This window comes from Triticum urartu, chromosome 2A, assembly GCF_056163025.1.
Source record: "Triticum urartu cultivar PI428250 chromosome 2A, HENAU_Tu73, whole genome shotgun sequence".
NCBI classification, from domain to species: domain Eukaryota; kingdom Viridiplantae; phylum Streptophyta; class Magnoliopsida; order Poales; family Poaceae; genus Triticum; species Triticum urartu.
In genome coordinates this window covers 765,146,562-765,161,622 of record NC_141874.1, presented here as the reverse complement: position 1 = coordinate 765,161,622, position 15,061 = coordinate 765,146,562, and the positions used below count along the sequence as shown (strand labels likewise).

The following is a 15,061-nucleotide window of genomic DNA, read 5'->3' as shown; positions in this document are numbered from 1 at the left end:
TGTTTACTTGAAGGTTTAGAGTTTGGCACATACAAATTTACTTGGAACGGCAGGTAGATACCGTATATAGGAAGGTATGGTGGACTCATATGGAATAACTTTTGGGGTTTATGGAAATGGATGCACAAGCAGTATTCCCGCTTAGTACAAGTGAAGGCTAGAAAGAGATCGGGAAGCGACCAGCTAGAGAGCGACAACAGTCATGAACATGCATTAAAATTAATCAACACCGAATGCAAGCATGAGTAGGATATAATTCACCATGAACATTAATATCGTAGAGGCTATGTTGATTTTGTTTCAACTACATGCGTGAACATGTGCCAAGTCAAGCCACTCGAATCGTTCAAAGGAGGATACCACCCTATCATACCACATCACAACCATTTTAATAGCATGTTGGCACGCAAGGTAAACCATTATAAACTCCTAGCTAATTAGGCATGGCATAAGCAACTATAATCTCTAGTTGTCATTGCAAACATGTTTCATTCATAATAGGCTGAATCAAGAATGATGAACTAACCATATTTACAAAAACAAGAGGGGTCGAATTCATACCAGCTTTTTTTATCTCAATCAGTTCATCATATATCGTCATTATTGCCTTTCACTTGCACGACCGAATAGTGTGGATAATAATAATAGTGCACGTGGATTGGACTAAGCTGGAATCTGTAAGCATTCAATACAAGGGAGAAGGCAAGGTAAAATGGGCTCTTTGTTAGATCGATAATAATGCATATGAGAGCCACTCAACATTTTCATCGTGGTCTTCTCCTCTCGACCCCCAAGGAAAAGAAAGGAAATATAAAACTATTTACATGGGAAAGCTCCCAACAAGCAAAAGAAGAACGAGAAATCTTTTTGGGTTTTCTTTTTAATTACTACTACTACAGGCATGGAAAGTAAACCAGCTAAAAGCTACAACTAATTTTTTTGTTTTTCTTAAGGTTTTTCAAACACACAAGAAGAAAGCTTAAAAAGAAAATAAACTAGCATGGATGATACTGTTGGGTTTCGTAGTAATTTCAAAAAAATTCCTACGCACAAGCAAGATCATGTGATGCATAGCAACGAGGGGGAGAGTGTTGTCTACGTACCCAACGCAGACCGACTGCGGAAGCGATGACACGACGTAGAGGAAGTAGTCGTACGTCTTCACGATCCAACCGATCAAGCACCGAAACTACGGCACCTCCGAGTTCGAGCACATGTTCAGCTCGATGAAGATCCCCGGACTCCGATCCAGCAAAGTGTCGGGGAAGAGTTCCGTCAGCACGACGGCGTGGTGACGATCTTGATGAACTACAGCAGCAGGGCTTCGCCTAAACTCCGCTATAGTATTATCGAGGTATATGGTGGCAGGGGGCACCGCACACGGCTAAGGAATAGATCACGTGGATCAACTTATGTGTTCTAGGGTGCCTCTACCTCAGTATATAAAGGAGCCAAGGGGGGAGGGGGGCGCCGGCCAGGGAGAGGGCGCAGGAGGAGTCCTACTCCTTCCGGGAGTAGGACTCCCCCCCAATCCTATTCCAACTAGGATTCCCCAAAGGGGGAAAGAGGGAGAGGGGGGCCGGCCACCTTCTCCTAGTCCTAATAGGACTAGGGGAGGGGGAAGTGGCGCAGCCACCTTGGGCTGCCCCTTTCTCCTTTCCACTAAGGCCCATGAAGGCCCATATGGCTCCCGGGGGGTTCCGGTAACCTCCCGGTAACCCGGTAAAATCCCGATTTCACCCGGAACACTTCCGATGTCCAAACATAGGCTTCCAATATATCAATCTTTACGTCTCGACCATTTCGAGACTCCTCGTCATGTCCGTGATCACATCCGGAACTCCGAACAACCTTCGGTACATCAAAATGCATAAACTCATAATGTAACTGTCATCGTAACCTTAAGCGTGCGGACCCTACGGGTTCGAGAACAATGTAGACATGACCGAGACATGTCTCCGGTCAATAACCAATAGCGGGACCTGGATGCCCATATTGGCTCCTACATATTCTATGAAGATCTTTATCGGTCAGACCGCATAACAACATACATTGTTCCCTTTGTCATCGGTATGTTACTTGCCCGAGATTCGATCGTCGGTATCCAATACCTAGTTCAATCTCGTTACCGGCAAGTCTCTTTACTCGTTCCGTAATACATCATCTCGCAACTAACTCATTAGTTGTAATGCTTGCAAGGCTTATGTGATGTGCATTACCGAGAGGGCCCAGAGATACCTCTCCGACAATCGGAGTGACAAATCCTAATCTCGAAATACGCCAACACAACATCTACCTTTGGAGACACCTGTAATGCTCCTTTATAATCACCCAGTTACGTTGTGACGTTTGGTAGCATCCAAAGTGTTCCTCCGGTAAATGGGAGTTGCATAATCTCATAGTCATAGGAACATGTATAAGTCATGAAGAAAGCTATAGCAACATACTAAACGATCGGGTGCTCAGCTAATGGAATGGGTCATGTCAATCAGATCATTCAACTAATGATGTGACCTCGTTAATCAAATAACAACTCTTTGTCCATGTTTAGGAAACATAACCATCTTTGATTAACGAGCTAGTCAAGTAGAGGCATACTAGTGACACTCTGTTTGTCTATGTATTCACACATGTATTATGTTTCCGGTTAATACAATTCTAGCATGAATAATAAACATTTATCATGATTATAAGGAAATAAATAATAACTTTATTATTGCCTCTAGGGCATATTTCCTTCAGATACAATGAAAAAGTATGAGCACCGACAACTGGCATGAGTGTGTGAACATGAATGTAATGTCGGTGACTCCCCCAAGCTTAGGCTTTTGGCCTAAGTTGGTCTATGCCCACGGATGGCCTGGTGGATATCCGAAGTTGAAGCTGGGGTCGTACTGAGATGCATCAGCTACTGCCTGAAGAGCTGCAGCTTGGAGGCGAGCTGCCTCCGTCCTCCTCTCATACTCGTTCACCTCCTCCCTGGTTATAACATATGTCCTTTTGCCTGAAAGTCAAAGAAAGTAGGAGAAGGGAGAGCGACATGATAGGTGCGTCGTCTGTCAAAGATTAGTCGGTACTGGAGGGATTGATCGTTCCTCTCAACAAACTGATGACGTACCATGGCATTATAATCTAAATAAGCAGGAGGCAACTCAATATCATCTCTGCGTATGGGTATCTCAAGAAAATCAGCTAAATGGGTTGCATAAATTCCACCAAAGAAATCTCCATTAATACTATTATTATGCAACCTACATGCAACAACGACCCCCAAGTACAGCACTCTTGAGAACATTTAGGTCGGGAACACACATGTGACATGCTTCATCCTTACCATTAATGCATCTACCTATGAAGAGAGCAAAATAATGTATGGAAGGAAAATGAATGCTCCCTATGGTAGCTTGTGTTATTTATCTAGATTCCCCCACAGTGATACTAGCAAGAAAATCTTTATATTCAGATTTGCGAGGTTCTCTAACATTACCCCACTGTGGGAGTTTACAAGCAATATTAAAATCTTCTAAGTCCATGGTATAAGATTTATCATAAATATCAAACAGGACAGTTTGAGAATTGCGTGATGATGTAAATTTAAACCTTCTCATAAATGAATCAGTGAGGTAGTATTACTGAGGTCACTTATCTGCCACGAAGCCCTCAAGTTCAGCGTTACGCACATACGCTTCAAATTCTTCCTTAATTCCTGCCTGAACCATGAAATTTTCTGATGGCCATTCACAAGGCCGCACTTGAGCTTCTCTTGGTAGTTCATGGTCCGGCTCGCGTGGGCCTGGGTCCTTGCTTCCTTGAGGAACCACCTTGGTACATTTTCCTAAACATATTTCTTCCTTTGAAAAATTTCTGAAATTTTTAGCAACTCAAAAATAAAGTGAACCAAACTCAACAAGATTGATAGCAACTACTCCCTTAAGTGCCTAGAGGCCATATCATGCATTAAAACTACTTTTGACCATATAAATTTGACATGCAAGATCAAGAATAGGATCACCTAAGCAGCAAAAATTTGCAATAAATAAAGCACTAGAACAAAAACTAATTGGACCATTGGAGGAGTCACATACCAAAGAACAATCCCCCAAAGCAGTTCTGTGAATGGAGCTTTGGGCAAGGACATCGAAAATGGCAGTAAGATGAGCTAGAACTCGGGTTTGAGATGGCTAGTGATTTTTTCTGGAGCAAGACGAAGTGTGTGGGTGCAAGGATAAGTGGAGGGGACCCACGTGGGGTCCACGATGCAGGGGGCGCGCCCTCCACCCTCGTGGGCACGTGGTGGGTCCCCCTGGTGTGTTCTCAGTGCCAGATATTCTCAAATATTTTAGAAAAAATCATATTAAATTTCCAGGGCATTTGGAGAACTTTTATTTTTGGGGTATTTTTTATTGCAAGGATGATTCAGAAAACAGACAGAAAATATTATTTTTGCTTTATTTAATATAAATAACAGAAAGTAAAAAGAGGGTACAGAGAGTTGTGCTTTCTAAATTCATCCATCTGATGCTCATCAAAAGGAATCCACTAACAAGGTTGATCAAGTCTTGTTAACAAACTCTTTTCGAATAACATGAAACCGGAGAATTTTCGAATAACACTAGGTTACCTCAACGGGGATATGCATGTCCCCAACAATAAGAATATCATATTTCTTCTTGACAGTAGGAAGAGGAAATTCAAAACCTCCAATAGTAATAGTTGGAATTTTTCCAATAGAATTGATACTATGGACTTGAGGTTGTTTCCTCGGAAAGTGTACCATATGCTCATTACCATTAACCTGAAAAGTGACATTGCCTTTGTTGCAATCAATAATAGCCCCTGCAGTATTCAAAAAGGGTCTACCAAGGATAATCGACATACTATCGTCCTAGGGAATATCAAGAATAACGAAGTCCGTTAAAATAGTAACGTTCGCAACCCCAACAGGAACATCCTCACAAATGACAGGTATAGCAGTTGATTTATCAGCCATTTGTAAAAATATTTCAGTAGGTGTCAACTTATTCAAATGAAGTCTACGATATAAAGAGAGGCATAACACTAACACCGGCTCCAAGATCACATAAAACAGTTTTAACATAGTTTCTTTTAATGGAGCATGGTATAGTTGGTACTCCTGGATCTCCAAGTTTCTTTGGTATTCCACCCTTAAAATTATAATTAGCAAGCATGGTGGAAATTTCAGCTTCCAGAATCTTTCTTTTATTTGTAACAATATCTTTCATGTACTTGGCATAAGGGTTCATTTTAAGCATATCAGTCAAACGCATGCGCAAAAAGATAGGTCTAATCATTTCAGCAAAGCACTCAAAATCCTCATCATCCTTTTTCTTGGATGGTTTAGGATGAAAAGGCATGGGTTTCTGAACCCATGGTTCTCTTTCTTTACCGTGCTTCCTAGCAACAAAGTCTCTCTTATCATAACGTTGATTCTTTGATTGTGGGTTATCAAGATCAACAGCAGGTTCAATTTCTACATCATTATCATTGCTAGGTTGAGCATCAACATGAATATCATCATTAACATTATCACTAGGTTCATGTTCATTACCAGATTGTGTTTCAGCATCAGAAATAGAAATATCACTGGGATTCTCAGGTGTGTGAACAACAGGTTCACTAGAAGCATGCAAAGTCCTATCATTTTTCTTTTTCTTCTTCTTAGAAGGACTAGGTGCATTTACATTAGTTCTCTGAGAATCTTGCTCAATTCTCTTAGGATGGCCCTCAGGATACAGAGGTTCCTGAGTCATTTTACCCCCTCTAGTCATAACTCTAACAGCATTATCATTTTTCTTATTATTTAATTCATTGAGCAAATCATTCTGAGCCTTAAGTACTTGTTCTACTTGAGTGGTAACCATAAAAGCATGTTTACCAATAAGTTTAAGTTCACCTTTAACACTAGCCATATAATCACTCAAGTGTTCAAGCATATCAGCATTACGTTTCAATTATCTACCAACATAAGGATTGAAGTTTTCTTGTTTAACAATAAAATTATCAAACTCATCTAAGCATTGGCTAGCAGACTTATAACGAGGAATATCACCTTCATCAAATCTATAGAGAGAATTTACCTTTACTACCTATGTCGGGTTATCAAGACCATCTATTTCTTCAATAGGTGGTAAATTCTTAACATCTTCAGCTTTAATACCTTTTTCTTTCATAGATTTCTTTGCCTCTTGCATATCTTCAGGACTGAGAAATAGAATACCCCTTTTCTTTGGAGTTGGCTTAGGAGTTGGTTCAGGAAGTATCCAATTATTTTCATTAGTCAACATATTATTCAATAGCAATTCAGCTTGATCAACAGTTCTTTCCCTGAAAACACAACCAGCACAACTATCCAGGTAATCTCTGGAAACATCGGTTAGTCCATTATAAAAGATATCAAGTATTTCATTTTTCTTCAGAGGATGATCAGGCAAAGCATTAAGTAACTGGAGAAGCCTCCCCCAAGCTTGTGGGAGACTCTCTTCTTCATTTTGCACAAAATTATATGTTTCCCTTAAAGCAGCTTGTTTCTTATGAGCGAGGAAATATTTAGCAGAGAAGTAATAAATCATATTCTGGGGACTACGCACACAACCAGGATCAAGAGAATTAAACCATGTTTTAGCATCACCCTTTAATGAGAACGGAAATAACTTAAGGATAAAGTAATAGCGAGTTTTCTCATCATGAGTAAACAGGGTGGCTATATCATTTAATTTAGTAAGATGTGCCACAACAGTTTCAGATTCATAGCCATAGAAAGGATCAGATTCAACCAAAGTAATTAACTCAGGATCGACGGAGAAATCACAATCCTTATCAGTAATAAAGATAGGTGAAGTAGCAAAAGCAGGGTCATATTTCATTCTAGCATTCAAAGACTTTTCTTTAAGCTTAGCTAATAATTTCTTAAGATCAGACCTATCATTGCAAGCAAAGAAGTCTCTAGCAGTTTCTCCATCCATAACATAACCCTCAGGCACAACAGGCAATTCATATCTAGGGGGAGAATCTTCATCATCACTTTCATCAATATTATCAGTTTCAATAATTTCATTCTCTCTAGCCCTAACAAGTTGTTCATCAAGAAATTCACCTAGTGGCATAGTAGTATCAAGCATAGAAGTAGTTTCATCATAAGTATCATACAAAGCAGAAGTGGCATCATCAATAACATGCGACCTATCAGAATCAATAGCATGTGTAGGTGTCGCAAGTTTACTCAAAACAGAAGGTGAATCAAGTGCAGAGCTAGATGACAGTTCCTTACCTCCCCTCGTAGTTGAGGGAAGAATCTTGGTTCTTTTATCTTTCAAGTTCTTCATAGTGATGAGCAGATATAAATCCCAAGTGACTCAAAGAATAGAGCAATTCTGCCCGGCAACGGCACCAGAAAATAGTCTTGATAACCCACAAGTATAAGGGATCGCAACAGTTTTCGAGGGTAGAGTATTCAACCCAAATTTATTGATTCGACACAAGGGGAGCCAAAGAATATTCTTAAGTATTAGCAGCTAAGTTGTCAATTCAACCACACCTGGAAACTTAATATCTGCAGCAAAGTATTTAGTAGCAAAGTAATATGATAGTAGTAGTAACGGTAGCAAAAGTAATATTTTTGGTTTTATATCGAGTGTAACAATAGCAACGAAAAAGTAAATAAGCGAAGAACAATATACGAAAAGCTCATGGGCAATGGACCTGTGATGGATAATTATGTCGGATGTGATCAATCATGCAACAGTTATAACATAGGCTGACACGGAACTAGCTCCAGTTCATCAATGTAATGTAGGCATGTATTCCGAATATAGTCATACGTGCTTATGGAAAAGAACTTGCATGACATCTTTTGTCCTACCCTCCCGTGGCAGCATTAACACATAGTGAATACATGAACTCCTCAAACTACGGTCATCACCGGTAAGTATCCCGATTATTGTCACTTCGGGGTTAACGGATCATAACACATAATAGGTGACTATAGACTTGCAAGATAGGATCAAGAACTCACATATATTCATGAAAACATAATAGGTTCAGATCTGAAATCATGGCACTCGGGCCCTAGTGACAAGCATTAAGCATAATAAAGTCATAGCAACATCAATCTCAGAACATAATGGGTACTAGGGATCAAACCCGAACAAAACTGACTCGATTACATGATAAATCTTGTCCAACCCATCACCGTCCAGCAAGCCTACAATGGAAATGCTCACGCACGGCGGTGAGCATCATGAAATTGGTGATGGAGGAAGGTTGATGATGACGATGGCGACGGAGTCCCCTCTCCGGAGCCTCGAACGGACTCCAGATCAGCCCTCCCGGGAGAGATTGGGGCTTGGCGGCGGCTCCGTATCGTAAAACGCGATGAATCCTTCTCTCTAATTTTTTCTCCCCGAACACGAATATATGGAGTTGGAGTTTAGGTCGGTGGAGCGTCATGGGGCCTATGAGGCAGGGGGCGTGCCCAGGGAGGAGGCGCGCCCCCACCCTCGTGGATAGAGTGTGGGCCCCTGGCCTTGATTCTTTTGCCAGTATTTTTTATATATTCCAAAAAAAATCTCCGTTGATTTTCAGGTCATTCCAAGAACTTTTATTTCTGCACAAAAATAACACCATGGCAATTCTGCTAAAAACAGCGTCAGTCCGGGTTAGTTCCATTCAAATCATGCAAGTTAGAGTCAAAAACAAGGGCAAAAGTGTTTGGAAAAGTAGATACGACGGAGACGTATCACTTCCTGGACCAGCTGGGTGTAAGGAGTGCGAAGGGAGACTCCCTTCCTCACCCGTGGCTCCTGCTTCATATGAAAAAACCATTTGTGGTGCCTCCTGTGTGATGGCAAGCAACTTTGTAGCCATGGAGTGGTTCTCTTAGTACTGTTGTTTTTGTTTTTAGATGTCTAGTAAGCCGTGGCTTATCCTTAGCTACTGGCTGATTTGTGGTGCTGGAGTGTTAATACTTGTGGATATTTTGGTTTCATTGATCAATCCAATGGAGCTGGGGCTCTCCTGACCTTTTCCTCTAAAAAAGATATAAGTCTAGATTAGTTGCAAAAGGATTCAAGCAAATATTTGTTATTGATTATGAATATACCTTCATTCTTGTTGTTAAAGCAACTATTATTCGACTTGTACTGTCCATTGTTATTTCCAGAGGTTGGAGCTTACGAGAGCTAGATCTTCAAAACGTGTTTCTTCATAGAGTTCTGGAAGAAGAGGTTTTCATGCGGTAGCCACCAGGATATGAGAAAAATAGCACATCTCATCATGTTTGTACGCTAGGAGAAGCTTTATATGGGTTGAAACAGACCCCAAGATCCTGGTACTCAAGGTTGAGAATATAGTTACAACAACTTGCGTTTACACCATCTAAAGTAGATACCTCATTGTTCTTTTACAGTAAAGGCAACACCACTATATTTGTGCTTGTTCATGTCATGATATAATTGTTGCTAGTTCAAGTCCAGATGTGACTACTTGTCGGCTTAAGGATTTAAAGATGGAGTTTGATCTCAAGGACTTGGAAAATGTTCATTACTTCTTTGGTATAGAGGTCAAGCAGGTAAAGGATGGCATACATACTTCTTACACATAAGTGTTATAGTAGCATTACAATATTTGACTCTTACGCGTCATGTTATTTCCTATTTTGCGAACAAAGTGTAATATTTACATGCACCTAGTACCATGCATTGGACTGCATTTAAGAGATTGTGAGGTATCTAAAGTTTTCAGAAGGACTTGGACTTCAGATTGTCAAGTCCCCATCTATGCTTGTCACTGCATATTCTGATGCAGACTGGGCTGGGTGTGCTGATGATAGAAGATCAACATGTGGATTTGTTGTGTCTGGAACAAATCTTGTATCATGGAGTTCAAGAAAACATGTTATGGTCTCAATATCAAGCACTGAGGCTGAGTACAAGGGTCTAGCAAATGCCACACCTGAAGTAATGTGGATTCAGACTTTGCTATATGAGCTTGGAATTACGACTCCACAAGCTGCGAGATTATCATGTGATAATATTGGTGCAACATATCTCTCGGCTAATCCTGTTTTCATGTACATACAAGATATATTGAAGTTGATTTCCACTTTTTCAAAGAAAGAGTAGCTCCCAAGTTGTTGGGCATAAGGTTTATTCCAACTATTGATCAACTAGCTGATGGCTTTCAAAACTTCTCACAATGAGAAAGTTAGATGAGTTCAAATACAATCGTAATCTTGGTAAAGTACCATAGATTTTAGATTGAGGGGGGAGTGTTAGCGATACAGATAGATAGGGGTAGTATCCAGTTTAAACTGCTTTGTACATCTAATCTCTCTGTTTAACCTCACTCTCTCGATCTCCAATGTAACTGAACGGAACCTAGTGATAGTCCAAGACTTATGCCATGGCAGGATTTCGCCACACATCAATATATACCATGAGGCCACCTATGGGTGGAGATGCGCTTCCCATCTTATTTTACATCCCTCCACACGCCTCATTTGGAGAGTTTGGCATCTCCGAAATGAATTGACTCATGGCAAGGATATACCTCTGGTGGAAACATCAAAGGTTTTCTTGTGTAGCTACTTCAGCTCGATTCGCAATGCTCAATTCTCACAACAGAACAAATTATCACAGGGAAGAGCCCTATGCATGTCCCTACCTAGGTTCAGGTGAAGGACAAGCCAGCAGACATTCCTTGGGAACAACCACGAGCAAACTGGCTCGCCTTGTTGGTGGATGGAACTTTTTCATCAGAGGAAGGCTCAGCGGGAGCTACTAATTTTCTGCGATAATACTCTGGAAGCAGAAATCAAGGCCCTCATGATTGGAATGTCACTTGCACTACAATGGCCATCATTGCCTATCCCCGTGCAGTATGATTTGTTGGGTGCCCTATATGCGCTATGAAGGATGATTCACTCGACAGATCATGTTTTGGTCAACTAGTTAAGGAAATTAAGCATTTGATGTTAGATAGGGAATTTAATAAACATATTAAGATAGCTAGATCTAGAAATATAGGGTTTCACAATGTCTCGCTAATTACGCTCACATGTAGCACATCTTGTTGGTTGCAACATGGCCCCCTTTTCATTCATTATCTTGTGTAACCCTGTTGATATGAAATAAACTCCCTTTTACTCGGAAAAGAAAACACATTACCAGTATAGCAAACCGCCTCCCTGGCCGGTGTTCGTCGAACTCGCATCCTCTATTCCCTCCATCCGTTCTTGTGACCATTCCACCATATAACACTCTAATAGCATGTGCCGCGTACGTTCGCAGCTTCAGAGAAAAACAATAGGCCGAGCTGAATCAATGTTAATAACGGTGCCGAAGGGGAGAGCCCGGGTTAACAGCAAGCATAGCTTGACAACAAGGCATGTGCTACACGATTTGCACATGACGTCACATGCCGTGACGTCGCTTGGTTGTCATGAGCATATATGCATGCAGTTTCTATCATTGTGTGAAACAAGTAGACGGTGTGGGCTGTCGAGAGGAGGAAGAAGATGAATCTGACGTTTTGGTTGTTTTGCATCGTTTAGCCAGCTGGTCGTTGGCCAATGAATGCATTAATTGATGACGCTGAAGCGGAGAGAGAATACGTGAACCATATGCACAGTGGTGGGTGACACGCTGCTGTCTGAAAGGGCACGCTGCGGGACCTCTCTCGTGAGGCTTCATCCTACAAAGCTAGCTGCTCTCAACTTCTCTCGCCCCACCTCAAATTTCTTCGTCTAGCTTGCTTCTGGTGGTGGTACTAGGGCAGCGCGGGCGAGCGGGTGTGTGCAGGATCATCGATCCATCCATCACTTCCCCACCCCTGCTAGCATCCATGTAAAGTTACACCCGTATTTCGTGTTTCATCCAGCTGCCGATCAGTTTCTGTCTCTTAATTAGCTTGAGCGTGGAGCACTCCAAACATTAGACGGCCGGGAAAACAAACGATGGCCAGTGTGTTACGTAATCTTTTGTTGTACTATCTTGTTATTTCAGCCGGAGGAGAAACAAACCATGGCGAGAGTGGAGCTGCAAGTGGAGCCATGGCAAGAACTCGTGGTCCAGGTGATGGTGCTGCTGAGCTTCACGATGCAGCTAGTGCTTCTCGTGCTGGTGGAGTTCCGCCGTCGCATGGACTCCGGTGTGCTGAGGGCCGTGATATGGTCGGCCTACATGATGGCCGACTCGACCGCGACTTACACCCTGGGACACCTCTCCTTGACGAGCAGGTCAGCCGACCACCAGCTCATGGCGTTTTGGGCGCCCTTCCTGCTGCTGCACCTTGGTGGGCAGGACAACATCACCGCCTACGCCATCGAGGACAATCGGCTGTGGGTGCGGCATCTGCAGGCTCTCGCCGTGCAGATCGCTGCCGCTGCCTACGTCCTATACGAGTCCACTGTGGTCGGCACCCAGGCCCTGCTCCGGAATGCTGCTGTCCTCGTGTTCGTGCTGGGCGTTGTCAAGTATGGGGAGAGGGTGTGGGCGCTCAAGCGTGCTGACATTAGCTCGTCGGGCAGCAAATACCGGTTCTACAAGAACCTGACCGATACTCAGATTGGACCTCCTACAGACCAGCGAGACGACACGGAGGACCTGCTGCGGATAGCCCGCCTTCTTTTGGATGTTCCAAAGGAAATGTTTCAGGGGCCGTTGCCCGTCGTAGTGGTACCGACACACCTATACGATGATGCCCACGCCAAGCCCATCTCCGCGGATGAGATGTACAAGGTGGTGGAGATGCAGCTCAGCCTGATGCATGATGTCGTGTACAGCAAGGCCGTGGTGATCCACACATGGTATGGCATCTGTATCCGCATCATTTCTCCTGTGTTCGTTGCCATCGCGTTCAAGTTATTCCACAAGTCGGGTGCCGGTGACCACCACTATAGCGGAGCAGACATTGTCATCACTTATATCCTGCTAATTGGGGCGGTTATGCTGGAGTTGGTTTCGGTGCTAAGGGCCATGTTCTCCAGATGGCCAAGCCTTGTACTATGGAAACTTGCCTACAATGACGTCGGAAAGGAAAGGCGCATGTGGGGTTTGCTTTCCCGTGCAATTGCGTCTATCCGCCGGTTCGTCCTTCCATTGAGGTACAAGTCGAGATGGTGGTGGTCGGACTCTATGGGGCAGCACAACATTTTCGAATTATGCGTTCGCAGCAGAGCTAGCCAAGGAAGCAGGATCGCGGGCAGGATGGGGGTCGAGGACTGGTGGAACACGATGGTCTACTCATGGTCCATCCCCGTCTCCAAAACTATTAAGGAACTAGTGGTGCAACTAGTGCTCGAGAGTAGGCAGAGCTATATGCTAAGCTACCACAGGCCGTACTCCTATACCACGCTGGAGCCAGATCACATAATTAACTCACGGGGCCGGGCGGCCTTAGAGAGGTGGAAGTTGTATGAGAAACTGGGAAAATTCCTGCATAAGGAGTTTGATGAGAGCATCCTTGTGTGGCATATCGCCACCAATATCTACCTCTGTTGGCACAAAGATCAGGGGGAAGCTGTTGCAGATGATATGTGTCATCTTGCGGAGGTGATGTCCAATTACATGCTTTTCCTCCTTGCAGCACGCCCCTACATGTTGCCGGGCTCTGTCAGCCGCACTAGGTATGTTGATACCTGCTATTCCCTCACCCTCGCCAGTCTCAAATACACCTCAGCATATGAGTTGGCCAGCTTGCTAAAGGGGTCCTATACCGACAACGATGCATTGCGTAATGCACGCAACCTTGCTCGGGAGTTGGTCTCTCCAGAATCTGGCCCACCTGCTCGGCTGCAGATGATTGTCGAGGTGTGGATGGAGATGTTGTGTTACGCGGGGTACAGATGTAGCGGGTATTCTCATGCCAAGCAGCTGAGCAACGGCGGCGAGCTCCTCACCGTGGCTGCCCTTGTGGTGGAGTACCGGAGAAGAGGCATCCTCGACCCTTATAGGAGCAAACCGCTGTCCTTCTACGGCTCTGAATTTTTTTTAGGTGTCCCTTGATGAACCATTGAGCCCGTCTGGGCCCAACAATGAGATATCTGAAGTCTAAGCTAAGCCCCTTGATGAGATGTCCAATGTTTCTCCTCTGGATGATACAACCACTATCCCCATCAAGTTATGTTCGCTGGAGGTACCCCAAGGAACTACAGTGGTGCATGATGGTGTTCCACTACTTCAGCCAGTTGTCGTTGCTTATCCGTTTGCTACTTGTTGCTTGTGCTTGAACCCTCTATGCTTCTTCCCCTGTAGAATGAATGAATGAACTGCGGGATTGTCTATATATCTACCTATCACTTGTCATTGTAGTCTGTTCATTTTTGCTTCTTGCACCAAGAATTAACTATGTATTGGGGAAGTGTGTACTTGATTGCATTTTCCGAGAGTATTAGTATTACCCCTAGTACTTTCATTAATAATGAAGAACTGTTCGACACACATTTTTGGCGCAATTCTGTGCTTATGATATATAAAGAAAATATGGCGTTCATATGTATGCTGAAGCATGTGTATGAAGTGAACAAGATGTTGGTTTTATTCTATGAAGACGTGTTTTTTAGCAAAAGCCCCCCTCCTCAAAAATTTTTAAGACCTCTCGTGACATCAATTTTTTTAGCGAACACCAGCATCTGCAAAAGGACTACAGGCTCAAACCAGTGACATAAAGCAAAGTTTGTCATACATATACAACTTGAAAGACAGATATGAAGTAAAAGTAAAGACCTAGAGCCAGGAACAAGCAACAGCAAGCTTGGCACAAGTTTGCTTCTTTCTAAAGTCATTTTCAGAGCACCTTGAACCACTATACATTGAAGCATCGTAAACCTCACTTGATACTCGCGCTAATAACTTTACCCCCACCCACTACCCCACGCACACACACTAGCTCTCTTTGATTTTCCACTAGATAACCTGGTTGCACAGACGGCGCAAGAAGCCAGTTGGAAGTGATGTTTAGTGAGTAAGTAGGAGATGTAGCTGGATTGTATTACAGATAGTAGAATGACTTATATCGGTGTGCAGAAACAATTATATATAGGCAG

General features: G+C 43.0%; 1 protein-coding gene across 2 annotated transcripts; it reads left to right on the top strand.

Annotated features, from left to right (window-relative positions):
* The first annotated feature begins 11,682 nt into the window (after nt 1-11,682).
* On the top strand, nt 11,683-14,393 carry LOC125540508 (uncharacterized). 2 transcript variants are annotated; one of them, XM_087540504.1, is made up of 2 exons: nt 11,683-11,806; nt 12,021-14,393. In XM_087540504.1, exon 2 carries the CDS (start codon nt 12,039-12,041, stop codon nt 14,019-14,021), a length of 1,983 nt encoding a protein of 660 aa, XP_087396630.1. In that variant the 5' UTR covers nt 11,683-11,806; nt 12,021-12,038; the 3' UTR covers nt 14,022-14,393. The 2 variants fall into 2 exon arrangements, with proteins under 2 accessions (XP_087396630.1, XP_048560076.1); XM_048704119.2 differs by having other exon boundaries at nt 11,690-11,861.
* Nucleotides 14,394-15,061: the final 668 nt, after the last annotated feature.

Coding starts and splice junctions, on each gene's coding strand:
- LOC125540508 (XM_087540504.1), top strand. CDS start 12,039: ATGGCGAGAGTGGAGCTGCAAGTGGAGCCATGGCAAGAACTCGTGGTC.